The sequence below is a fragment of the Talpa occidentalis genome, unplaced genomic scaffold (genome assembly GCF_014898055.3).
Source record: "Talpa occidentalis isolate TD23 unplaced genomic scaffold, MPIMG_talOcc4v2.1 talOcc4.2, whole genome shotgun sequence".
In the NCBI taxonomy this organism is placed as follows: domain Eukaryota; kingdom Metazoa; phylum Chordata; class Mammalia; order Eulipotyphla; family Talpidae; genus Talpa; species Talpa occidentalis.
The window spans coordinates 101,585,809-101,612,355 of record NW_023602073.1 but is presented as its reverse complement, the minus strand read 5'-3'; the positions used below and the strand labels follow the sequence as shown (position 1 = coordinate 101,612,355).

General features: G+C 33.8%; 1 protein-coding gene across 2 annotated transcripts in view; it reads left to right on the top strand.

The window, feature by feature from the left end:
* Positions 1-26,547, top strand: part of MMS22L (MMS22 like, DNA repair protein) — a 98,609-nt gene that overhangs the window by 16,314 nt on the left and 55,748 nt on the right. For both annotated transcript variants that reach the window (XM_037520137.2, XM_037520136.2), the window contains exons 10-14: positions 471-647; positions 5,283-5,345; positions 11,440-11,559; positions 13,604-13,830; positions 14,897-15,400. In XM_037520137.2, coding sequence (XP_037376034.1) covers positions 471-647; positions 5,283-5,345; positions 11,440-11,559; positions 13,604-13,830; positions 14,897-15,400 — 1,091 coding nt within the window. The remainder of the gene's footprint in view (positions 1-470; positions 648-5,282; positions 5,346-11,439; positions 11,560-13,603; positions 13,831-14,896; positions 15,401-26,547) is intronic.

The following is a 26,547-nucleotide window of genomic DNA, read 5'->3' as shown; positions in this document are numbered from 1 at the left end:
TGGAATACTCTGATGAACTATGGCTATACTCATTAGTGTGGGAGAATCTAAAAACCTAATGTTGAGCAAAAGAAGCAAGTTACCAAAGGATTCAAACAAGCCATATAAGAAACATGGTTTTTTAAAAAGCCACACAAAAAAGGAAGTCAAATAATATATGATTTAGAATTACATACCTATGTTGCAAAATTTGTAAAAGCAAGGGAAAAATTCATTGTGAAAATCAGGATAATGGCTACCCTGATGTGGGACGATGATGTGATTGTGGAAACATATAGGGTCTTCATAAAGTATTAGTCATTTTCTAATTTTTAACCTAACAATTTTTATTATCCCTTAAGTTTTGTATATGTGTTTTGTATTCTCTTTTTAATATATATTTAATTTTAAAAGTGGAGGAAAAGCCCAAATCAAAGGTTATTGGATCAGTGTCTTAATTGAATTGAATTATATTACTTCTGTTTCTATAGTCATTTTGGAACTGGTTGAATAAACTACTTAAAACACTCTTTGAAAAGTCAAGTGACCGAAGAAGCCCCGCTGTGCCTGTAATCCAGCCTAGAGATCCATTAGGTTTTAGTTGGTGGATTATTACTCACGCAGCTTCATTTTACCAGTTTGATCGCCATGGAGAACCAGATAATATGGTAAGATTTTATTTTATTTACGCTTCTTATATTATCAATAAATAATATTTTTTAAAAGACAAATTAGAACGAAAGTGAACAGAAAAAATCAGGTCATAATCCTACAGCTATAAATTCAGCTTCTGAAGCTAGAGGATATAGGCCTTTCTGTAAATATCTCAAAAAATGATTTATCTTTTTGTTTGTTTAAGGAAAAGCAACTCAGGAGACTGGGGATCCAAGCCTGACTTTGCTGCTTAATAGTTGTGTGACCTTCAGTGTATCACTTAAACCTTTCTGGGCCTCTTGTTTCTTTACCCAAAAATCATAGAATTGGATTGTTGAGAAATTTTCTTCTAGTTTTAAAATCTGTAAGATTGCCAAAGGGAAAGCATGTCTCTAGAAATGAATTAATAGTTTTTGTCAATAATTTGATAAAATTAGAGGGTCCTCACAAAGATTTTTTCTTAAATCTGTTAAACAACAATGAAGTTTATTTCAAGTAGAAAGCGATTCTAACTAGTATATAATTTCTAGTTAAAAACATTTTTTACAGTGTTATTTAAAAAGCTTTATGAGATAGGCCTCCTCGGTGGCGCAGCAGGTTGAGCACAGTGCTGTGAAGCTGTCTGTCAGCCTCAGCAGCACAGGTTCGATTCCTGGCTGGCCAGGGAGATGCCCACATGGTATGGCAGGTCTCTCCTGTCTTGCCCGCTGCTCCCCTCAGCAGTGCCTTTGGTCTGTCTGCCTGTTCTGCTCCCCACTCTGTCTCTGATTAATCCTCTCACCCTCTTGCGCCTCTGACCTGTGCCCCAGCTCAAAAAAAAAAAAAAAATAGCTTTATGAATAAATTTAGCTGGTAGATTTATTTAGTTGAAACCTATTTGTATGTAATTTCTTTCACATTTAGAAATGAATTGTAGAATATTGTTTTAACAGGCCATCCCTTCCACAAAATAAGCATGAGAATGCTTCCCTGATGGCGCAGGGATTAAGTCACAGCACTGTCAAGCTATTGGCAGCCACTGCAGCATGGTTCGATCCCCAGCCAGGGAGCTAACAGCCCACATGGTACAGCAGACCTCTTCTGCTTTGCCCCACTACTCCCCTCTGCAGTGGATTTCAGTAGATCTGCCTGTTCTCTCCCCATTCTGTCTCTGGTGAATCTTCTCACCCCCCTCTTCCACCCCACACCTCTGGCCTGCCCCCAGTTCTTGTATGCATAAATAAATAAATCTTAAAAAAAAAAAAAAGCATCAGAATCTTGAAGTCAGTGTCTCTCTTTTTAAAAATCATCTTGGAATTGGTTCCCAAACCTGGTTGATTAGACCAGATTTCTAGATCTCAACTCTGAAATCCCGATTTAGTAATCTGATTTAGAGTTTGAGAATCCTTATTTTTAAAAAGTTCCTTGCTTGTCATCCTTTACCAGGTATGGGAACTATTCCTTTATGAAACTTATTCCATGATGAATTTGACAGATTCTCCTCTCTTTGGAATATCGGACACAGCTCAAAAATCATCCATGGACTCTGAAGGTCAGTTAGTATTGACGTAGTGTCATAGAAATGAAAAGGGCCTCAAGATATGCTCTAAAGATCCTTATAACAGTAAAAGGCCCTTTAGGAGACTCCAAGTTAGAGTAAAATTATAAGTCAGAAAGCGCTCTGAGAACTTCACCCACAGCTCAGTATCAATCAATCAATCAATCATACTACGAACTTATTGAAAGAGATCAATAGAATGAGTTTCTCAGAGAGAAGGATCATACATCCTTTGTTTCTGTATGTGAGTCTTTACCATGCTGATACGTAATAAATACTCAAAAATGTTAACAATTGTCATTATTACTCTAGTAACCCTTTCATACAATATTTCTGTAGAGTTAATATGTTAATGTTTTACTTGCTTTAATTAGAATGCTAATACATCATTGAAAGAACACAAAAAAGGTACCTATAATTCTAAGATCTTCATTTCCCTTCCAACCTAATTCCTCTCTGTGTATATTTCTACTTCTAATCAATGGAAATTAATAGATAATTGGTTAAGCAGTTTTGAGTTTCTGTTAAGTGGCTATCATAATAATGGGTACAGATGATAAGTTGCATAAGAAACAGATTGCACTGTTTCTTGCTGTAAGAAACATGTTTTCAGGTCATTAATACTTGCTGGAACTGTATTAACAATTATTTGAATGGACAGGATGTTTTAATAGTGTTTGATATTGACCACTGGATATTCCCAATGTGGCAGGTTATCTACTCACATTAATATATAAATATCGTTATAATTACTATTGCAGTTTCAGTTGTACTGATTACTCTTCTATTGCAAGATCAGTCTTCAATTTCATACAGAGAACTTCAAAGGAGATTATTGATTTTATCAACTCAAAAATGAAGATAGTAAATGAATTGTTGGTATTTAAAATAGTTTAATATATGTTTTTAAATATTTGTCAGCAGTTCTTATGTGATTTTCTTTTGCCACAATACATACATCTTTAAAAATCATGAGTTCTGTAGATTATGTAGTTTTAAAAGGAAAGAGCCATGATATTTGAAAAAAGAACCTTCATCTGATAAAAATAATAAAGATACGTAATGTATATGTGTATATTAAAATGGACTTAGCCTTATTCACAAATCTTCAAAGAGTTTCATCAAATATTTCTGGACTTCTTAATGTTTTTAAAAAAAACTCTTCATTTAGTAATAATTTTCATTAGGGGTAATACCTTCAGCATATTGCATTTGCAAAGTGTTTAATATCTTACAGTAACTTCATTTTTTTATCTCAGTGAAATGTTATGAAGTCTATGAGAGTAATCTTATATCCATTTTACAGGTAAAGAAACTAAGATACACAGTTGTTATGTGTCACCCTGTTTTTATTACTTAGATAAAATCGAAATCAGGCTTCTCCTAAGGATTGCCTTTAATGCCTAGGTCTTTGGTAGGGTAACCATGAGTACTACTTTGCTAGGGACAGTGCTAGTTTATGTTCATTATCCTGTTATCCTATCTGGTCAATTTTCCCATCTGTTCACAAAAGTATCTCAATTTGGTTTGTAAATCATATAGTTATTTTAATCGGTGAACATTAAGGCATATTAACTCATCCTTTCAGAGTGCTTATATACGATGTTAATTTGGGCCTGAGATGTATTTAGATCGGAATTTTGAAAATTACCTGAATTCATTTTTTCTGCCTTTGATGTATCAGAACAGCCAGCTACCATAGAGAAAATGGTTATGCGTTAAGCGTACTTTATTCCATTAAAGAGTAATCTGGTGTGAGAGAATGATACGAAATAATAATGGTTAGTCATATGTTCAGGAGCAGGGAAATACTTCCCATCTTGTGATAACCACAGAGATGTATCAGTTTTTAAATGTGAACTGCATTGCCCTGAAGGTTAATGTGAAATCTTTACATTTTAAATAGGTTTCAGATATGGTTAATTTTTTTAAGTTTCTGCATATCGGGCTTTTGCTATATGTGGATTTAAATGACAAAACTCGCCGATTTCTTAATATATAGACCTGTAAGGGTAATTTGATGCCTAATTTCTCATATTCAAGACTTTAGATTTTCATATATTTCTGTATAATGCTTATCTCAGAGCCAAGATGAGAGTATGTTGTCTTCTCACAATCCCAGTCATCTATTTTAAAAGCAAATATAGTTTAAAGAGGAAAATTACTTTTGGGCATTTAACAGTACTTTTCCTGTCCAGAACATATTGTAATCAGTCAGGCTACCTGATGCTCATCTTTGAAACGTCTGAATGGTGAATGGATAAAAGGTATAAAATGTAACCTTAAAATGAGAGTTGTACCAGATTATCTAGTCTGCTGGAAGTGGAGTTTGAAGGATCTATTTTATATTGCTCTTGAAGATAACACCTGTGCTGATATTTAAGTAGGTGTCTTAGTTTTCATGGTGGGATAAGAAATATGAAAGATAGCCCCAAATTGATGACTTCCTACCTCCCTTCTATCAGTGGAAATAAGTTATGCATAACTGAATATATAGAAAAAAATGCTATAGATGCTCAAAGCTCAGTTTGAAGAAAAATTTATATTCCTTTGATGCTCTTATTCAAACTTGATTTGGGAAAGATACAGTTGTATTTCCTCTGAATTATGGTTATTTTTGCTTTGGCTGATAGCCACAGTACTTACCCATAGGATTGAAATTCTTTAAACAAGAATTTAGTTCAAATGCCTTGCTACAATAAAACAATTGAAATATTCTCATTAACACTATCAAATTATAAAGTTAAATATATCAACCCTGTCATGTTCCTGCTTATTTGGTAAGAACAGTAGAAATTCTTAGTGGCACTAGAAATGTCACTAGTAGTAACATTTTCTTAGTAAAGAATCATATAAATTATTGGAAGCTTATTAAGAAAGAGAAACACAGTTACTGATAGTTTTGAATTGGAGCAGTTGTAAATTTTTTCTTAACCAAGTTTGTCAACTAACTCTTTGTTAAAATAAATAGTAGGCAATAAAAAAATTGAAATGATGTCTGATGTTAGAGAAAATATTTATACTCCACATTTAACTTGCTATACCATAATTTTAAATATATGCATAATCAAGAGCAGTAATTTTGATGCAACAATATTTTCTCCTTTCCTAGAGACACATGGAGTCAAATTGGAACTTTGTAGAAGAACTGTTGAAAAAGTCTGTCAATGTTCAGGTATACATTTAAAATGAGACAATTTGTGAGCTTTGCTAAATTTTTATCTTACAGATTTTATTTATTACAATGAAGTAACAAACTTAGGTTACTTATTAAAAATCTTGAGCTATCATCATTCTTTGTTAATGAAGGGTCAGTGTTCTTATTAATGACTATCCTTAGAAGATTTTTATTTCTAACACTGACTTGTCAGTTAAAGGACAAAGATCATTATCCTAGTTGTTGACTTTGACAAATATATTCCAAATAAGTAGTAGATGCTTTGGAATTATAAGCCATTCCTTGACTAGAGGATATCAAGTTTAGGAGACACAATGAGGGAGATAGTCAGTGGCATTGGAAATTCAGCTGTATCCTCGTCACAGCAGGAAGGTGACTTGCCTTGCTGAGCAATTTGTCTTACAGGCTTGAATCATATGCTAACTGATAAGGTCCTGGTTTCTGAGCACTCATTTCATACCTTATCATTTTTCTTTCTGCAGAGCTGTTAATGTAGTGCTTCATGGCCCAGAGGTCAGATTTGACCTCCTTTTAAAGCACTTTTAGATGTGCTGTTCATCACATCTTTAAACATGTATTGTAGTTCTGCAAAGTTTTGTGATAAGTTATTTATGTTGGCATTTAAGGGAAGAGTTTAAAAGGGTATTTTTTTAATTTAAGAAATAGACTGCTTTTCTGTTAAAAATGATTTTTAACTTAAAGAAGAATTTAAAAATATGTTTGTATGAGATTGATATATATACACACAATATATGCATATATACACACATTTTGTAGCCATATCTTTGAAAGACTCTTTAAATTATAACATGAATCTCCTAATAATGAGCTAAGTTAGAATGCCAAAGAGCTCTGCATATATAAGTTGTATTAGAAATAAAAGTGCTGTTATATTTTAATTGTTTCAGAATCAAAAGAACTACTATCCCAACCACTATAAAAGTTTTGTTTTGTTTTTTTCCCCCTATATCATTTTGGTTGGCCTCTCATTCTTTTGGGGGGCATATTGATTTAGCAGCTCAGAAGTTTCTTGCATTTATTTTTCAATTTCAAGAATAAGGTTCTTGTTAATAAAAAAGCAGCTGTCTTCCCCATCTGTGACTTTGCAGGTGCCTCTCTTTGTCTTTCTGCTCTTCCTAATAAACTAATCCTTTTAAAATGTGGAGTAGGGGCGGGTAGAGAATAAGATCCTGGTTTCATTTCATACCTAAACATTTTTCTTTCTGCAGAATTGTTAATACAGTGCTTCACGCCTCTGAGATAAAATGTTTACATCATCTATGAAGGCAATTAGCTAGTAATACTTTAAACTTCCTTTCATTTCTAACAGTATATGAATTTATGCTGTTATTCAGCTAGAGTTTAAATTATAGAGTATTCTTAAGAGTTTCCAAGTTTTGTAGGGAGATACACACATACACACACACACACACACAGAATCTCAAAAATGTCAGGGACAAACAGGAAAAAGAATTGTCATCTTTTCTATCTCATAGAAGACTTTGCTTTTTGACTAAGAGATTTAAAGGCCCTTTTTAAAAAAAAAAATTACGCATACAAGAGCTGGGTTAAAGGCCAGAGGTGCGGGGGGATGAGAGGATTCACCAGAGACAGAGTGGGGAACAGAACAGGCAGATTGACCAAAGTATACTGCTGAGGGGAGCAGAGGGTGAGTCAGGAGAGGTCTGCTGTGCCATGTGGTTGCTCCCTGGCCGGCCAGGGAATTGAATTTGTGCTGCAGAGGCTGTGGACAGCTTCATAGGTTGCGCCTTAACCCCTTGTGCCACCAGGGAGGCCCTTGAAGGCCTTTATAAACCACCTTTAGTTGTTTGAAAATTAATATTTTCTGTTGATTTATACTTAAAATCCATATACTTTTGATTTTAAATGAAGGACACTCATTTGCTGAAAAAAACTTGTCTTAGAATATCTTCCACATAATGTCTAAAAACTTATTCTAACATTGCATAGTATGCTTTTTCAATGTAACTAATAGTATAATGGGGTTGGAGAAAGCTATCCTAGTTTGTCTGGCTTGGGTTTTCCCAAGATTTTCAGTGCTAAAACGAAGTCCTGAGCCATCTGGGATGAGTCATTCACCCTAAAAGTAGGGATAACACAGCTAAGCTCTGAAACTTCCTCTGCGGATTTAGGTCGAATATAAATCAAAATATTATCTTTCTGGTGAGAAGAGAGGTCATTATAATATGTATAAAGAAGTAGTCCAGTCTCACTAGTAATCTTTCAATTTTATCATACCTTGATTGTATCAAATTAGATTGTATAAGTAGTATGGGGCTACTTGCTGGAGTTTTTGAAGCCAATTTTGTTGGTACAGTAGGTGGTCATAAAAAATAAATAATACGTTTGAATAGAGCTATCAGTTTTATTATATCTGTTTTCTCCCATTGGGGTAAATTAAAATCTGACCATGCTCATGTGCTTTGACTTCATCTCCCACAGTGAAAGAGTCCATTTACAATATTTTAAAAAAACATACGTTTCACATACAGAGCAGTCTTCAAATAGAATTGGTAGGTACTTCACTGTAGTTTTTTTTTTTAGAAGTTGATTTTTATTTTTATTTATTTTTTTTAATATTTATTTATTCATGCATAAAAGAACCGTGGTACAGGACAGACTCAGGGGGTACAGGACAGAGCGGGGAACAGAATAGGTACACTGACTGAAATACACTGCTGAGGGGAGCAGTAGGTGAGACAGGAGAGGTCTTTTGCGCCATGTGGGATTCTCACCGGGTAGCAGGGATCAAACAAACCAGTGCAGCAGAGGCTGTGGACAGCTTCGCAGCGCTGACTTCAACAGCCTACGTCACCAGGGGAGGCCCACTTTTTCTGTTCAGAAAGGATCTTCCAGAGGCAGACATCAAACTTTTTAGTAAAAAGAACATAGCTTGGTTACTTCTATATAGATAGGTACAATTAAATAATTACTTGCTTTAAAAATGTTTCTAGAAGTTATCCTGTTTATCAGTAGTATTTGTTAGTATTATCAGTAAACATTTTTTCTGCCTATTTTTATATGAAAAAGGGAGAGTTTTTGTTTAATATGCCCTACTTTAGGAAGCCTAATGGTTTTCTGAGATCACAGAAACAGTTTTCTAGTAAAATTTGTAGAAGCTTATACTCTACAAAGAAATCCTAAGTAAGCTTAATGTTTTTTAATATTTTTTTTTTTGTGTTCGTCAAAGAATTTGGAGAGTCTAAGGCTAAAAACAACTCATAATGTAATGAGATATGAGTAACACTGGACAATACCTTCTGTTATTAATTCAAAATCATTGTGTTTGTGGATAGGAGGACCTTTACTGGGATATTGAAGTCCATCCAGCTCTATACAATCCTAACAATAAAACCAATCTTCCAAACTAATAGTTACTATTTAGCTTGCAAATTAATTTTATTCTTCTGATGGTTTCTGATAGGTAAATTAGTTATATATAACTAAATTATTAACAGTTGTTTAAATGTTGAATTACTATTTCTAAAGAATAAGTTAAAATAGTAAATCTTTTCATTTTTAGTTCAGAAAAATCATTCGAAGTATCGCCAAATGTAATATGCCAAAATTTGACCTTTCAAAAATAAAGATAGGGCCTCCCCGGTGGCGCAGCGGTTGAGCGCTGGGTTGTGAAGCTGCCCACAGCCTTTACAATGCTGGTTCGATCCCCGGCAGCTCCCTGGCCACTGGAGGAGGGTCCTACATGGCGTGCAGACCTCTCCTGCTGCTCCCGCTGCTCCCCTCAGCAGTGTACTTAGTCAGTCTGCCTTTTCTGTTCCCCGCTCTGGCTCTGGTGAATTCTCTCACCCTCCCCCACTTCTGACTGTACCCAGTGCTTATATAAATAAATAAATAAATAAATCTTTAAAAAAAGTTCTAAAGCATAAATCAGAAGTCAACAGTGTGGAATATTCTAGGGTATCTTCCGTCATTAAATAGTTAATATACACTTACACAGCTGAGAGGAGATACCTAGAGAGCTTTTAAGGTCTTGTGAAAAATGCATGGACTCTGAGATCGAGCCAGGCAAATTTAAGATTGTGTAGAAGCCCATGGGCCTTTTCTTGTTTATTAAAAAATCTTTAATCAGAGAGCATGGATTTAGATGTCATTAATCAAACCTTTTAGTTTAGGGAGAATCTGACCTTAACACTCACAACATTGAAATATATTGGCTTAAGGTATGATGCTATGAACCTATTGCATTCATTATTTGATATTCTAAAGAATCAGTGTTCAATCTACAAAGGTACCTTTCTCCTTTAGAGAAAAATGAGTGATCGCTATTAGTGGGCAAGCTCTGTATTAGCACTTAATATACATTCTTTCCCTTCATGTTTATGACAATCTTGTGAAGATTCCATTTTACTCCTTAAGCAACTGGGACCCAGGGAGGTTAAGAAACTTGTCTTGGTTCATATTCATTTATACAGCTAGCTTGAATTTAATCTTCTTATATTTTGATTCACTGTATACTCCCTCAAAACATTTTGCTTTGTAGGATTCTTAATGAAACTATTTTCCCATTATTTCTGTTTCTAATTTTGAAGAATTATTCTCTGCTGCTGTGTGTTCAATTATTAATCTGTTTAGGTTTCTAGTTCTGTTTTGGTTATGCCTGTGGAAAACATCTCAGTTTTCTGTACCGGCTTTTTTGTTTTTTGTCTCTCCAAAAAATGTATGATAGGAAAATATAAGGCAGGAGGAAATGAATGTTTTCATGTATTCTTAAATATTCCTCCTACCATATTTCATCTGTATTTTTTTTATTATATTATGAGTTTGAGCTAAGGTATCTATTGCCTCCCCTGCTAACTATTGTGTGTCCTTATCTCTTTGGGTACCTGGGTACCTTGAAGATGGACAAATCCTATCTGGAACTGAACTAGTGTGCACATGCACCTTTTTTAAAAGGGAATTGTGAAGAAAAAGTTAAGGCATAATGGTTTAAAACAAAGCAATGTTTGAATATAGAGCATGAAATATATTTTATAAAATGCTATACTTTATAGCCAGTTAGTCAGAAGTATAGTAACAACTTGAACTTTCATTTGATATCTGAAGTCCATGGAGGGCATTGTTGGTTCCTCCCATCTATAGTCAGTGGTCAAAAGTATAGGTAACACTTTGAACTTGGTCTGAAGCGTATGAGGAGGGGAGAAATTCTCTAGTAGGACTAAACCCTTAACCCATGGAATGGGATCCTATCTCTTGATAGATAGTGTCAGAATTGAGTTGAATTGTAGGACACCAAGCTGGTGAATAGGACTATGCAAATCCTTTCTCCACATTAAAAGTTGATCTTAGGACAACATTTAGTCCTTTTCTCCCATTCTCTTCAAAAAAGTATAGATTCTATTAGTGTCTTTCTTAATCATTGCTTTATGTCTAGTACTTTAGAATAGTGTCTGGTATACCATAAGCTGTAAATAAGTAATTGTTGAATGATTGGAATTCAGTGATGTGTCACTTTTTAGCAGGAATGTGTTGTTATTTCAGCCTGTGGAATTAAAGAACATACTTTTTTCCTACTTCCTTCTGCTATTTACTAAAAGGTTAGCATCTATATATACACACATATATGTCTATAAACACTATATACATATAGACATATATACACTATACTAAGTTGTTTTTTAAAACAACTGTTTTAATTCCCCGTAAGAAATTTAACCAAGTACTTATGTTAATATATGACTAAGCTCTCTTTATTTTTGTACATCTTAATAGGTGAATTTTATCACTTTTTTTTGCTTTGGGTTTATTTTCCATTCTCTGAGTTTCCTATGCCATTGACTTATGAAACAACTATTGTAATTTTTTAAAGAATTGGATTAAAATCAAATTGAATTATGTAATTTCTATTTTCCCTATATATTAATGGTTTTCAAAGTGAATATTTAGAGTATAACTACAGATTTTGACTTTCTGGTCTGAAGATAAGAATGGCTATGGTCTGTTGACACATATTCATATTCTTTTGTGAAGCAGATTATTTGGTGCCATATTACATGATAATATTCATGTTGCCAGAGTCTCTACTCTCTTACAACCTCAGTTTGCTTTTTAGGATGGTATACTAGAAGAACAGTTGCGAATGTATCTTCACTGTTGTTTGACACTTTGTGGTTTTTGGGAACCAAATATTGCAGTTGTCACAATTCTGTGGGAATATTATAGCAAGAACCTGGTGAGTTAAAGAGTAAACAAATATGAACTTTTTCCAGAAATTTGAAGAATTTGTACATGATAGTAGTCAAAATTGTACCAGAAAGGCTTCTTTTAAAACCTCATTTGTCTTTTCTAACAGTTTTTTTATTATAACATAATAAACCGTACTGCTGTCCTAAATAAGAAATAGTTTTCACACTTGAATAGCAGATGTTATGCTACTGGGCAGATAAACATGTATCATAGATCAAAAGTTATAAATCATGGCAGGGCAGAGGAGGAAGTATCTAACCAGTGATGAACCTGTGGAAGGCTTTTATGAGCTCATAATTTTTTAACTTGATCTTTGGGAATGAGTGGGATTTTCCAAGTACAGGAGAAAAAAAATCCAGGCAAAAAGGACAGTATGGACAATGTATGGAGACAAGAAAAAATATGAACTATTCCTACTTTGTTAATTCTGAATAATAGGCCTGAGGTAACTATGTGGAGAAAAAGGAGATAAGGAAAGTAGAGATTATAGACTGGGGCATATATTGTGAGGGGTTGAAGATAACGTGCAGTTGGGCTGTAATTTATTCAGCAGAATTGGAAAGCAAGAATGTATATTTGAAGAAGTTTTTTCTGAAAGTTTTATAACTAATTATAGTACAGGTGACTTAGGAATCCATTGTAGTAGTATAAGCAAATAATTGCAGAGTATGCATTGTACAGTATAAGCTGTGAGTCAGAACAAAAACAGGGACAGTGGATTTAGAAAGAAGACAAAATTGGAAAATAATTTTAAAGGAAGATTTAAGATACTCAGTTACCTGCTGTGAGGGAACAGGATGTGGAATGTTTGGGTTTCTGGATAGTGAACCTTACAATTAAGATAGAAAATGAGAATGAAAGATTTTCAGGTCCATTACAAGTCTGGGTTTTTACATAATGAAGCTTATTAAACATAAAAATGCTTCTCTGTGAAGTATAATGTCAGGTTGGTTAGAGAAATGACTGACTCTGGTTCTGAGGCAGAATGTGTTCAAGATGAGTCTGGAGTATCTTACCATACCTGAAAGCCGGGGAGGTATCAAAGTAAGCTGGAGTCATGTCGAAGAGCATAGAAGGCAATATGAGGCTTGTTCAACACTGGGGAAATCTGAGCTTATTAGAAAGAGCAATGATTGCTATGTATTAAACCATTCCCAGATATGTTTAAATTCCTTAGTTGATGATACATTAGAAAAGTTGCTCTTCTGAAAAAAAAATTCTTCAATATTCTAAAACTTGTAAAGGAAAGGAAATGTAAACTGTACTATAGAGTAACCAAGTTTCTGACAAGCTAATTCAGAAGGAATGATAGGATTAGAAAATCAACATTTTGTACATCTGATGAAATAAGGCATTTGGGCAGTGATCATCAATGATTGCTAAAACTCTTAAGTAAAATGCTATTGAGGGTCACTAAAATGAAATCAGACTGACAACCTGCTAGATCTTAACCATCACAAAAAAATAAAAGTCAGAACTTAGTGCTTCTTTACTAATTTATGAAATAACAGGTACCTAGCACTACCAGTGAAAGATTCTTACCAGAAACATCCACCTGAATCTGATCAGTCCTCTAGATACAGGTATCAATTTACAGAGAAGGTAGGGGGAAAAATACATTATTTTTCATTACAGTAAGTGACACTAGGAGATAGAAACAACTAAAGCCAGAATGTGGGAAATTCTATGCAGTAAGTAACCTGATATTAAAGTAAATGGTATCAAATAAACACTGAAAAGCTTACAGAATGTAAGAACACTCTTAAGAGTCATATCATTTGAAAGCAGTGTGTAAACTTGATTGTGTACAAATTTGGATAAACCAACTGTTAAACATTATGGTGGACAATTCAGGAATTTACCTTTTGAGATTTTGTACTTTTATGGAAATTTTTTTTGGGGGGAATACATGACAACAGTTTGTATAATTTTTGTGATTAAGATAGTAAAACACTTAATGAGCTAATTATATCTTTCCATGCTTATTTATTGAAAGATTTAATAATTGTATTCTATCTTTTTGTTTTTAGAATAGTTCTTTCAGTATTTCTTGGCTTCCTTTGAAAGGCCTTGTAAATGTTGTTAAGTCACCTTTATCTATGCTAGAAATGGTGAAGACCTGCTGTTGTGATAAACAAGATCCTGACCTGTATAAGTCCAGCAGTAGTTATACCATTTTCCTTTGCATTTTGGCTAAAGTTGTTAAAAAAGCAACAAAGAATAATGGCCCTCATCCTTGGAAACAAGTCAAAGGAAGGTGTGTGTCATATTCTTTCTTTGTCATGAATGTTGACTGGTATTTTCAAAAGTTGTTAATGTTTTTGACTCCTAAATCATTTGATGGAACACATAATACTCAGAACTTTATTGCTAAAATAAATCATTGGAATTCACTCAATAAGAAGTCTTAACTATTAGGCAAATATTATGTAAGTACCAAGCACTATGGTGGGCATGATGGGAGATATAAAGATAATTTAAGCAGATATTATCACCTCAATTTTTTATAAATTGTCATAAATTATATTGCTTAATTTTTTTATAAAGTTATATGTTAAAAATAAAGTTTTTATAGTTCTTTATGAACATTTTACCTCATGAATATTCATCACTTCTATCTTGAATAAGTCACTTAGAGAAGTTGCAGAACTTTTCAATCCATAAGTTAGATTCAAGATAGTTTTCAATTCTAATTCTATAACTGATGAAAGAAAAGTATATCAGTTATTAAATTATATTGAGTAGTATTAACAAGAGGTTTTTAAATGGCTAGGCTGGAACACATGAACACAAATTTTTCTTTGCAAGTAGATTAAAAATAACTTCTTCAGCACCTTGAATTGTTTCCAGTGTAAATAAAACAAGGGCAAGTCTTTGTGAGGAGTCCAGAGAGAGAGCATTTAAGGAAAAATTGTTATATAAAATTGCCTGGTTAAGATTTCTGTAAAACATAGGAAATTGTAATTAAAAATTGTGTTCTTTCTTTTTTGTCAATAAAAAATAAGAAAGGAAAAGTGATGGAGGAACTAGAATAAGAGAAAAAGACATGTACTAATATGAAAAGGACATTTCTGAAGTCCTTTGGGGAAAACCACTGATTTGGTTTGACTTACAGATGATTTATTGTTGCATCATTGAGAAATTTGATGATCAGAGTCTTGTGAGTTTGTTCTCTAAGTACAGAAGTCATGGGCAGCATCATAATAAAGAACTATCAAAAAATTTAACAACATGAAACTGTCATGAGTATGATGAAATATTATTTTAAGAAATGAATTTTTGTGAGTGAAACAATTTTACTAAAGCAGTATTTTTTTTTACAGAATATATTCTAAATTCCATCAAAAAAGAATGGAAGAACTAACTGAAGTTGGTCTGCAGAACTTTTTCAACCTTTTTCTACTGTTAGCAGCTGTTGCGGAGCTGGAAGATGTAGCAAGTCGTGTTTTGGACCTCCTGAATTTCCTCAAACCTGCCTTTATGACATCTCCTCTAATTTGGAAGGGTCAGATGGCCTTCCTTTTGATGTATACTGAGAAAAATCTGGACATTGGTGTTTTGGCTGAGAAATTTTCAGGTGCTTTCCGGGAGAAAGCAAAGGAATTCTTAGTATCTAAGAATGATGAGATGGGACAAAGAGCGACTCTCTGGACACTTCTTTCTATCTATATTGATGGCGTTCAAGAAGTGTTTGAGACCAGCCATTACTTGCATCCTTCCCATGAAAAACTGCTTAATGATGGATTTAGTATGCTTCTACGAGCTTGTCAAGAATCCCAACTTAGGACAGTGTTGAATTTTCTACAGGCTGTTCTGGCCAGAATCAGGTATGTCTTCCAGCAGTGTGCTAATTTATTAATTTGTCTTAAATCATCACCTTATGTTGATTCCATGTTAAAGTTTTCCTATTCAGGAAATCCAGATATAGAAAGAAGAATTGGTTTTACTGCTACACTGTCATAAATAAGTAGTTTTCACACTATTATTCAAATAGCAGTTCTATGAAAGAAAGCTTAGGTGCAAACACAAATAGCAAAACTAAATTTAGAGTCTATCTCTGGTGAAGTTCTAGAACTTTGTCTCTTAGCCCCTTCTCTTTTTACCTCTCCTAAAAGGCTATTATTATCCAGAGCTTTATTTTAGTTACCCTAAACAATACCATGAGCTTAAATCTGAGGTGAGTTTTTACTAAAATTTTGTGTTATAAAGGAGATTAAATGCTCCATTAAAAAAAAGAGTAAGTTTCTTTAAATATTTTCCTATAAAGCTGTAGTCTCAACTGTGTAAACTACTTCCAGTTAAAAAATTTATAATGACATTAAGATTGTTCTATTATTACAACAATCCCCTGTATAAAACTTAATGTTTTCAGATCCTCTTAAAGTATGCATATGTACATACACTTAGACCCAAACTTAATGATGGGTAAGAGCAATGATTATGACATTTATTACCTTGAAGACTCAGAACACATTAAGTTTTACCTTTGAAGTAGACATTCTTAAGTTAGATATTATCACTTAGTATATATAGTTAGTCACTGTACCTGAAAATTTATATAAAAATTATGTATAGAAATAGGATTTTATTTGAAATCATACCTGAAAATACTGAAGACACTGTTTTCCTCTTTCTAATAACATAAAAATAGAATCTGGTTTTCAAAAGTATTAAGCTTAACAAAATTTCTAAATTCTGGAACTTTATTCATTACCAATTGTACTTATTGCTAGTTTATATAATTTGCTTTGTGCTGGGCTATATGTTCAAGCTGATTATCTCAGATTCTCACTCATAAGGTTTTATATAATTTTTATATTCATCTACTCTTGCTAGTTTTAATTCCAAAGATTTACCCAGAATACTTGGATCAGGTAATGATACTTCTGACCCACTTTACCCACTGTAAGTTAAGGTAAAGCAGGAATCAAAAACCCCTCAAAGTTTTGGAGAGATGAATAAGTAAATAAATAAATGACTTCATTAGTTATTTTGGGTCTTATGTATGAACTACAGTTGCTTTTAGTTTAGTAGAGTTTTTAGCTGATTTTATGCTCTCCCAAGTGCCAAATTCATTTTATTTGTTCCTTTTTTAAATAAGTGACATACAATATTTCCCTGTGCTTCCTAGGCAAAATTGGAAACTTCTGTATTTCTGGTACCATTTTTGGTTTATTTATGCTTGTTTGGATACACAAAACAAGAAGAAAGGAGGGAGCTGGTCTAAACCATGTTGTAATGATGATCCACAGTCCTGAAATGATTTAGGGGCAAAGGAATAGAAAATGAAGGGGGGAGGTGTGGGCATCTTGTGAAGAGGTAGTCATGGAAACAAAGTGACAGAATCTGTATATCTTTCTGCTTTTTCCACTGAAGATGGATCGGTCCCTTTTAATCTGACTTAACAGTTGTATTGCTTACATAGATTGTTTCTTCAATGAGGGCTCATATCCTCCAAATGCTATTAATTTAACTTTTTATTAGAAACTTTTATTTTGTTGTTAAAATTTTCATTAAATTGCAAACATTTATTGTCATGGGAAAAAAAAAAGCAAAGCTAAGATGTAAGGTGACAAGTAAAAGTTCCTCTCCCCACTTTTACTCCTTTATTCTTTAGTTCAGTGAAAAGGGTTGTTGCTTCGTGGGGACTTTTAATTACTTTGTTTTTATAAATTTGCCAGTAGCATAATTTTAGTTGGAAAGAATGAATCACAAAGTGATATGCACATAAGTAAGTCATATTTATAATAATAATTTATCTGATTTATTAGCACTGTTTCAAACATCTAAAATTCACTTCTTGTAATAAAAACAATTTTTTTGCGCTATAGATTCAATTTAGATCTCAAGTGCTTTAGAATTAAAGTCAAAGCTATTTCAGGAATGTTGGAAAAATAATCCTTGCAGGTCCCTTGTAAGCTGTTAGGTGTCTCATTTAATCTATGGGGTCACTATTCAGAAATACAGAAGTAAGAATCAAGAGGACTTAATGAGGACTGTTGATTGCATAAGTTTAAAAGAAGCTTTTTATTAGGAGTATATTTTAACTAGCTTTGTTTGGAGTTTTTATGAGTTTTAGTAGGGGCAAAGGTTGTATTATCGATCTTCATCTAGAGAAGAACACAAATTTATGTTAATAACATTTGATTCTCTGATGAATATCAAATCATGTTTAACTTGTAGCCAAAATTATACGATAGTTCTAACAGATTACAAGTATGAAGTCCACATGTGAGTAAGAATGGTTCAGTAATGTGTAGGCCTTTATTAATACTGTCATCTTTTAGGCATTGCCATCTTTTTAAATTTCTGAAGCTTGTACATATTCTTCAATGAAACTGATTACAACATTTAATAAGAGAGGCTGACTTGGATAGTTTCCTTTTATTCCAACAGTCTTTAGAACTTCCAGGACCATTATTGTCAAAACAGACTTGTTTTTAGTTTGGGATCTTTTGGAATGGCCCCAAAGATCATTTAGGATTATTTACCTTAAAAAGAATGAAGTAGGTGAGTCAGGGATGGAAAACACAAGAAAAAGTCCTTTAAGTATTTGATCATTGAGATGTTTGTAATTTATTAACTCCAAATCTGGAACTTCATTGACAATAAAGCAGCTTTTAGGTATGCTATATTATTAGTAATATTTTTACAAAGTTAAAAAAAAAATTGGATAATTATCAAAAATTGAAGCATAGACTTTTTTCCCCCCCTTTTATGTTAAGAACAGAACTAAACTCTTTTGGTCTAGATAGGGAAGCGAGGTTACATAGATTGATGATATTTATTCCTGGCTGCATCCCTGACAAGTGAAAGAATGAAATACTTTACCTTAGCCATCTCTTCTGTTTTCAAATTCAGGTGGGAATAAGGTACCCGGCCTTGCATAAATGTGTGTGCAGGATGTGTGAGTGTGTGTGTTGAACTGGGTAATAGTTTTATAACTGTATGACAGAGAAATTATAGGTAGGAAAGAACTAAAATCACTGATTAAAGGGAGAAGCGGCTCCCCCTGGGCTGTTAAGAAATAATAACTTCACATGCCACTTTCTGCTAACTGGAGCTGATGGCTCACCAGAGCATTCTTTATTGCTGATTAAGTAGCATTATGAAAATACTGACTTGGTTATGTAACTAAATGCCTCTGTGTTTAAAACTTCGAATGTCAAATAGTTTTAGCAGTCATCTTTAACATTTCACATTACCTTTCTGGAATCACATTTCTCCTTCTCACTTGCTGTTATTTGAGGTTAATATAAAAATGGCAGTCTTTCATTTGCAGAGTTAGGTGTAGCCAAAAGCTTTTCTTTAATTATATCCACTCATGCTGCTATAGTTAAGGGTCTGTCAGCATTTCCATTATAAACCTCCTTTTTCAGGGTTTATAATACAGCTATGAAAATTAGCTCTGGGCGAAAACTTGACATACAAGGCCTCATGAGATTCTCCCTCCTTTCCATCCCCCTTTCTCATTTTTACTGAAGTAAGGGTGAGTGATTTCAAAATGCCTTTTGGCATCTGCAAATATCATTTGGAGTTTAAAAAGAAACAATGAATTTTCAGGCACTGTACCTGTTTGTTCTACAACTTAAGGGAGGTTGTGGACTGAGGAATTTAAGCCAAATGGGTATTGATCAACTGACATCTATTTTGTATTAAGCGAGAGCCTAGTTTCAAAGAAGTTTACAGGCAGTTGAAAACTTAACCTAAAATATCGAATGTTAAGACTAAGAAATAGTTTAAAAGGAATGATTACCTTGTTTTCATGGCCTATGTGCTGAAGCTTAATTCCTTGAAAGACTGTTTCTCTTTTTCCTACCTCCAAGTACATTTTGAAAATATATGTATTTTTAAATTCTTTTTTTTTGTTGTTTTTTGAATTTTTATTTATTTACTTTTTTACTGAGGTAGTATTGCAGTACCCCCATCAGTCATTACCACCATAGTGTACCCACTACCGACTCACCCTATTCTACCACCATAGACCATTGTGCTTCCTTCCTTCTTTGTTCTTTCTCTTGCCTCTTGTGTTTCAGTTCTGTAGTCAGCTGTCAATGGTTAATTTTTCAGCTTGTCTTTATATGTATATATAATATATATTTGTGTGATATTTGTTTTTTGTCATATATATTTGTGATGATTTGATGCAAATTTGTATTTGATTTGATACAAACTGGGGGCACTGTTCTCATAATTTGGGGGAGTGAGCACATTTGTGTGCTCCATGGAAAAATTTATTTCCAGTTTTTATTTGAAAAATCAAATAGGTGCATTTCTCACTAAGCATAACCCATGTACCAGTTTTGGTTGTTTTAGAGAAAACATAGGTGTCTCTAAAGATATTGTAGTATAAATATTAACATTTTGAGAATATGTAAAATATAAAAATTTCTTGTACTATAAATTCTTCCTGTGTTTTTCAGTGGAAATTTTACATATATACTGTGCATTAGTATTTTGACCTTATTTACTCTACCAGTCTTGATTTTTACAAAGTTTATTTAGTTTAGGCCTTTTATTGATATATATTTTATAAATTCATGTAGTAATATAAACTACTCACCTATTTAATTACCTTGGAGGAATTTATGTACCTATTTTTTAATGGAATATGGATTGTCTACTTAATTTTTCATGTTGGGAATTAAGATTTGGTCTTTTATTTAGTCTATAACTAAATCTGTTACATAAATGAATTCTTATGTTAAACCAAAACTGTCTACTCAAATATTGTAAAGAAAAATTTATATCTAAATTTCAGATTAGTTGGCAAGGTAAAGATATTACCATGTACCTTGCTAGGTTATTCTCAGGATTAAATGAAATAATGATATAAAGTGGCCAATACAGTACCTGGGTATTAATAAACTATTCAACAAATGTTAGATGTTGGTTTAATTATCATTACTGTTATTTTCAAAAGTACCCATAATGTAATCATTTCTTTGTACTACACTTTATTCCTGGTGATATCACAGAGAGAGAGAGAGAGTGTGTGTGTGTGTGTGTGTGTGTGTGTGTGTGTGTGTATGTACTTATTTGGGTGGTTCTTAACCCACTTCTAATATAGTACATTTAACAGTGGCCATTCGGTAAAATGCTGTTTGATGTGTAAATGTGTCAGATTTTGAAAATCAAAGTCAGGATTATAAGGAAGTGAATATTGCCTGAAGGTAATACACCTGTTGGAAAATGATTCTGTTACTAAGATGGTAAAGAGCTACTTTAGAAAAAGAAACTTTTTTTTAAACATCCCTGTTTGTTTTTTTCACAATATTGGAAACATCTTTAAGGTGAAAATGTGACATCTGTACTGTGTCCTTCCTTTTTCTCTATATCCAGTTAATTGAGAGAATTTAATGCCTTCTTTGGAGGACCTCTTATCATTCCCTCCTTTGTTCTCAATACTGTTACCTCCATTTTTATATTAACATTAATGTTTGCCTAATCTTTCTGTCTCCGGTGCTTTTCTTCCTCAGAGCATCTTTTTTAAACAACTTTGTTGGGGTACTATTCATTAATCGTAGAGTTATCTTTGCCAGTTTTATTAAGATATAATTCACATATCATTTGAGTGGTTTTAGTATATTCCCGAAATTGTGTAACCATTCACTATTTCAGAACATTTCATCACCCCAAAAAGAAACCCTATGCTCATTAGCAGTCATCCGTAATTCCCATTTCCCCCCAGCTGATCCTCCTCCTTTTAGTCCCCAGGAACTCCTAATCAATTTTCTGTCTCTATAGATTTGCCCTTTCTGGACCTTTTATATCAAAGGAATCATGCAACATGCCATTATTGTGACATTCCATAAACATTGTATCATGTATTATTATTATTATTTCATTTCTTTTTATTGCCAAATAATCCAGTGAATGAACATAGCAAATATTATTTATCCAATCATCATTTGATGGACATTGTTCTTGTTTCCACTCTTTGGCTATTATGAATAATGTGGATATGTTTTTATTTCTCCTGGTCATATTATGTAGGAGTAGAATTGGATCATTCTCTCTTTTTTTTTTTTTTAAGATTTATTTATTTATGCATACAAGAACTGGGGTACAGGCCAGAGGTGTGGAGGGTGAGAGGATTCACCAGAGACAGAGTGGGGAACAGAACAGGCAGATGTACTGAAATACACTGCTGAGGGGAGACAGGAAAGGTTTGCTGCGCCATGTGGGTAGCTCCCTGGTGGGGGATTGAACTCGTACTGCTGTGGCTGTGGAGAGCTTCATAGATTGCATCTTAACCCCTGTGCCACCAGGGAGGCTCTGCTGGATCATTCTTTAACTAGCCTTTTGAAGGAAATGTCAAACTGTTTCCAAGAGGCCACACCATTTTTTGTTCCTACCTCCTCCACATCCTCACCAATACATATCTTTTGATTGTAGTGGTAGTTTTCATCATGGTTTTGATTTGCACTTCCTGGTGGCTTACGATGTTGGGCATCTTTTCATGTCTTATTAATCATTACATTTTCTTTGACGAAATAGCTATTTAGAGCTTTTGCCCATTTCTCAGTTGGCTCATTTTTTGATTATTGAGTTTTAAGAGTTCTTTATATATTCTTCATACAAGGTCACTCATCAGATGCATAATTCGCAAACAGTGTCTCCCATTCTGTGGACTGTTGTTTTGCTTTCTTGATGTGCTTTATAGAATAATTTTTTTTTAATTTTAATGATGTCCTGTTTATCAATTTTTTTGCTTTTGTTCTTTGTGCTCATCCTATATTTATCATTTATCTTCTTGGAGAACAATTCTGCTTATGCCATTCTGTGTTTTCACAAACCTTTAGTGACATCCTGATAGATACAAAGAAAATTTCAATTTCCTTTTTATGGTTTTTCTTACCTGTATTTATATTTGTTTTACTGTCATAACCAGTTGAAAATTCTGGCATAGCATGCTAGGACAATAGAACCAGATCTGATGACAGAATAAGCTGTAGTTGTGTGCTAACCAATGATTAGAAAAGGATTGTGTTTAGAGCATGAAAATAAAATGCCCATCAGAAGTCAGAAATGGTCAGTGATAGTCACATTAGACATAGAGATGAGGTGTCAGAGAACAGAAAAACAAAAGAACTATTTAAAGGGACTTGAGGGAAAAGGAAAGGTGGTTTCAGAAGTAAGTAGATGAGCTCTAGAGATGAAATCAGAGAGCTTATCATATCAGGGAGGGCCCAAATTCTTGGAGTAGGGTTCCATGCTCAGCAAGTTGTACCTTTTGCCCTTTTACACTTACAACAGTGCAGTCTTGGGAAGTTACTTAACTTTTTCTAACATGCAGCTGCATCTTTGTAAAATGATGCATACTCACCTCCTAGGATTTCTGTAAGCATATGCTTAGATCTCTGCTACTTCCACATACTGACTACATATGACAACTTAATTTTTTAAAAAAGATTTATTTTTATTTATTTATGCATATAAGAAGTGGGTGCAGGCCAGAGGTGGGGTTGAGGGGTGAGAGGAGTCACCAGAGACAGGGTGGGAGCCAGAATAGGCGGATCTACTGAGATACACTACTGGGGGAAGCAGCAGGCAGCATGGGAGAGGTCTGCTGCACCATGTGAGTAGCTCCCTGGCTGGGGACCGAACTCCTGCTGTAGTGGCTGGCAATAGCTTGATAGTGCTTAGACTTTAACCCGTGCACCCCCAGGGAGGCCCCACATGACAATTTAAGTGAATGAATATGAAATAAAGTTACTGAATATGAAATAAAAATCCAGCTCCTCTCTCACACTAGTTGCTCATTTAGTCCTCAAAGACTATGTAGTTAGTAGTTACTATAATGGGCAGCAGACAGTCTCTTGGACAACGTTGCACCTGTCTGACCATAGATCATCATAATCTCTAAAAACATGTTATTTTCTTTATATTTGTATGTACAATATTATCCTTCATTCCAGACTTCTCTGAAATATATGCTTGTCCATGTGTCCCTAACCCTGATAATGTCTTTTCTCTTTAAATTTATGTAATATTTTGTCTTTTATTGCTTTCTGCCTTGTGTTGTAATTTTTTTTTTTTTGCAAAGTATATATATTCATCAATAACTTATTTATTCAGCAATTCCAAGTAATAATTTTGAGTGCCTGCTATGACAGCAGGCAATATTATAGGTACTTGGGATATGTGCGTGAACCAATCAAATGCAACATCTATGGTATTCACTCATTGATACATGAAAGATACAATAAGAAACTAGAAAGAAGAAAGGCACTGGGTAAATGTTTTTTCAAACCATGACCTTTTTTCACCATTTCATATTTTACTATTTCACTTAATAAGCATTATTTAACAGTGATTCATACTATCAGATTGTATATCAAATTTTCATATTTTATATAATGTATTAAATATGTTTATGCATAAACATAATTTATAAATATATACCATATTTATATACAATTTTAATATTTATATTTCAGTTTATATTATAAATTTTACCTACTTATACAACAGTTTTTTGCCAATATCCACATGAAAGTGGACAATAGTATGCATCCAGGTTATAGATTTAATACATAATCTGAATTCATGGCTTTTCTGATTCAGAGTTCTCAGAGTTTCAAGGTCACTAAAAATCTGGTTCTTTCTGGAATGAAACACTAACTCTACCTCATAATTAGAAAAAGAAAGGGAAGGGAAGGGTAGCACCAAAACAAATTGGAATGAAGAACATTGGGATAAAAGGGCAGGAACAAAAGAAATATACTCTGTAAAGAAGCATTTCATTCTTTTTAAAGTGATCAGCTCAGTTGTTTAGGGAATAGAAGTGCCATGATTATTTTCTGTACCAAGCACTGCAATATTTCTCTTTAGCAAATGGTAATAAATCAAAAGATGTTGGGGTGAAGTGAAATTTACTTTCTCCAATCTTATTTATGTCACTGTGGTTCCTTGTCTGAACCCCATGGTTCACTGTAGGTATTTAGACCACCTAGCTCTTTGAAACGTTGGATGAAATTCAGCAATGAGTTTGTAGGAAGGCATTGCTACTGTACTCTTTCATGGCACCACATAGTGCTGTTTCTTAAACCAAAGATGTGTCATAATAAATATATTGAAGATTGGTAAATCCCATTCGTGACAGGTTTGCTAAAGTTAACTCTTTTCCAACTATGGAACAGTGAAAACAACTGGAATTGTGATTTCAGTCTAGTGGACCTTGTCGAAAGAAACTCTGTAAGTTAAACTGGCATTGTGGATTTTTCTTATAAAAGGAACATACTAAGAGGAAGCAATATAATTCAGGCATTCATGTCCAATAAGTGTAATACAATAAGCTGCTAGACTTGTTTTTTATGATGTGATGAGTCAATGAGGGAAGGAAACTGATCTCTTAATTATCCCATTAATTATTTTTAGATTAATAAGATCTCAAAAGGCCCTATAAATTGTAGGAAAGGGAATTCATTATAGTTTTAAAATTTCCTAGCTTCATCATTTGGCAATTACCCTGGGGTTATTTTCTTTTGGATGTGTTTTCTTAGAAAACATCAGAGTACTTTTTGTTTTATGATATTAATTTACTTTCACCACTATTGGCCTTACCTTTTTCCATCCTCCTTGTGGAGAAGGGTGAGTAATTGCTCTGTTTCAAATTTTATTTGTATTTTAACAAAATTGAGAACAAATATAAGGAACAAAACTAGCATTTGGAACTCTTAATTTCAATTGTTTCTTCTTTACCTTACAAGACATATATTTTTCTCTCTTTAGGATATCTCTTGTCAGATTTAAGGCTTATTTAAAATGAAAAGAAAGCTGGAGCAATTTTCTTTATTCCATTTCAGTCTCCTAAGGCCTATTTCCCCCTGGTGAGCTCATAGCAACAGGGGGGTTTAAGGGAATTCAGCTTTCTGCAAATTAATGTCTCACATCATGAAAATTCAGGACTTTTTTTTTTTTATCTTGAAAAGTAATACAGTGAGTGCGAGTATTATTTCTTGCCAGCGGGTGGAAGATGAATGATTTTGTCACAGTTTTACTGCTTGATGAGCAGTGTCCTGAGGGTCAGGCTTAAGTCTGTGTCACTATGCTGCTCATTACTCTTGAGCTAAATAAGGGCTGATTGGATCTAAATTGCCTAGCACATGGGCCACAGATGAGCTCAGTGAGCAGGGGATGACCTGCTATTCAGTCTGGGAGTAACCCCGGTGTGCAAATGCAGCATTAGAACACCGTGGGAGAATGAGAGGCTACCGGCTGCTGCCAGCAAAAGAAATCGAAATGTAAAAACTCTTTGATGCTGTGATGTTAGAATTTGAAATGTAGGAAGTGACAGGTTGATGGTACTTATCAGCTTTGGCTGGATTAGAGAACAGTGTCATCTTGCTTATATAATGACAGAAGAATGAAGCCAGAAGCTAACTACTGTGCAGAGTAGAGCTGCTGCTGTTACCACAGCCAGTCATTGCTGCCTCCTACTGGCAGTTTTCCTGGAAACCAGCAAAAGCTATTGAAGAAAAGTGCCTCTTCTGTGGATTTCCAAAATTTGGGGCTCTTTGGCGGTGAAAAGATGCCAGTAGTAGAATACATAGAAAAGGTAATAGTTTTAGTAAACAATATCATTATTGAGAAACTGATTATTCCAGAGTTTTCTAGTTAACCAAGAGTCAATCCACTTAAAAAGTAGAACTACCCAGGGTAAGAAACCCCAATAGACCTTTCCTGGAATAGTGTTCTTTCATGGAGCCTCAATTGGGTTAGTTGATCTCTCAATTATGTATTTTTATCAATAACAGCACTTTACTAACAACTAATCTTCAAAATCTAACAACAGGCTACCAACCACAGTGTTAGCACAGTTTGAAAGGTACCTGATAAAAATACAAAGTGAAAAATGCCCCTGATTTTGTAGCTTATTCTGCATAAATCTCCCTCTTAGGGAGGGGATGAGATGGGAGAAAAAGGTTTCTTCTGTAAGTGACATCATTTTAAAAAGCAAACCGTGTCA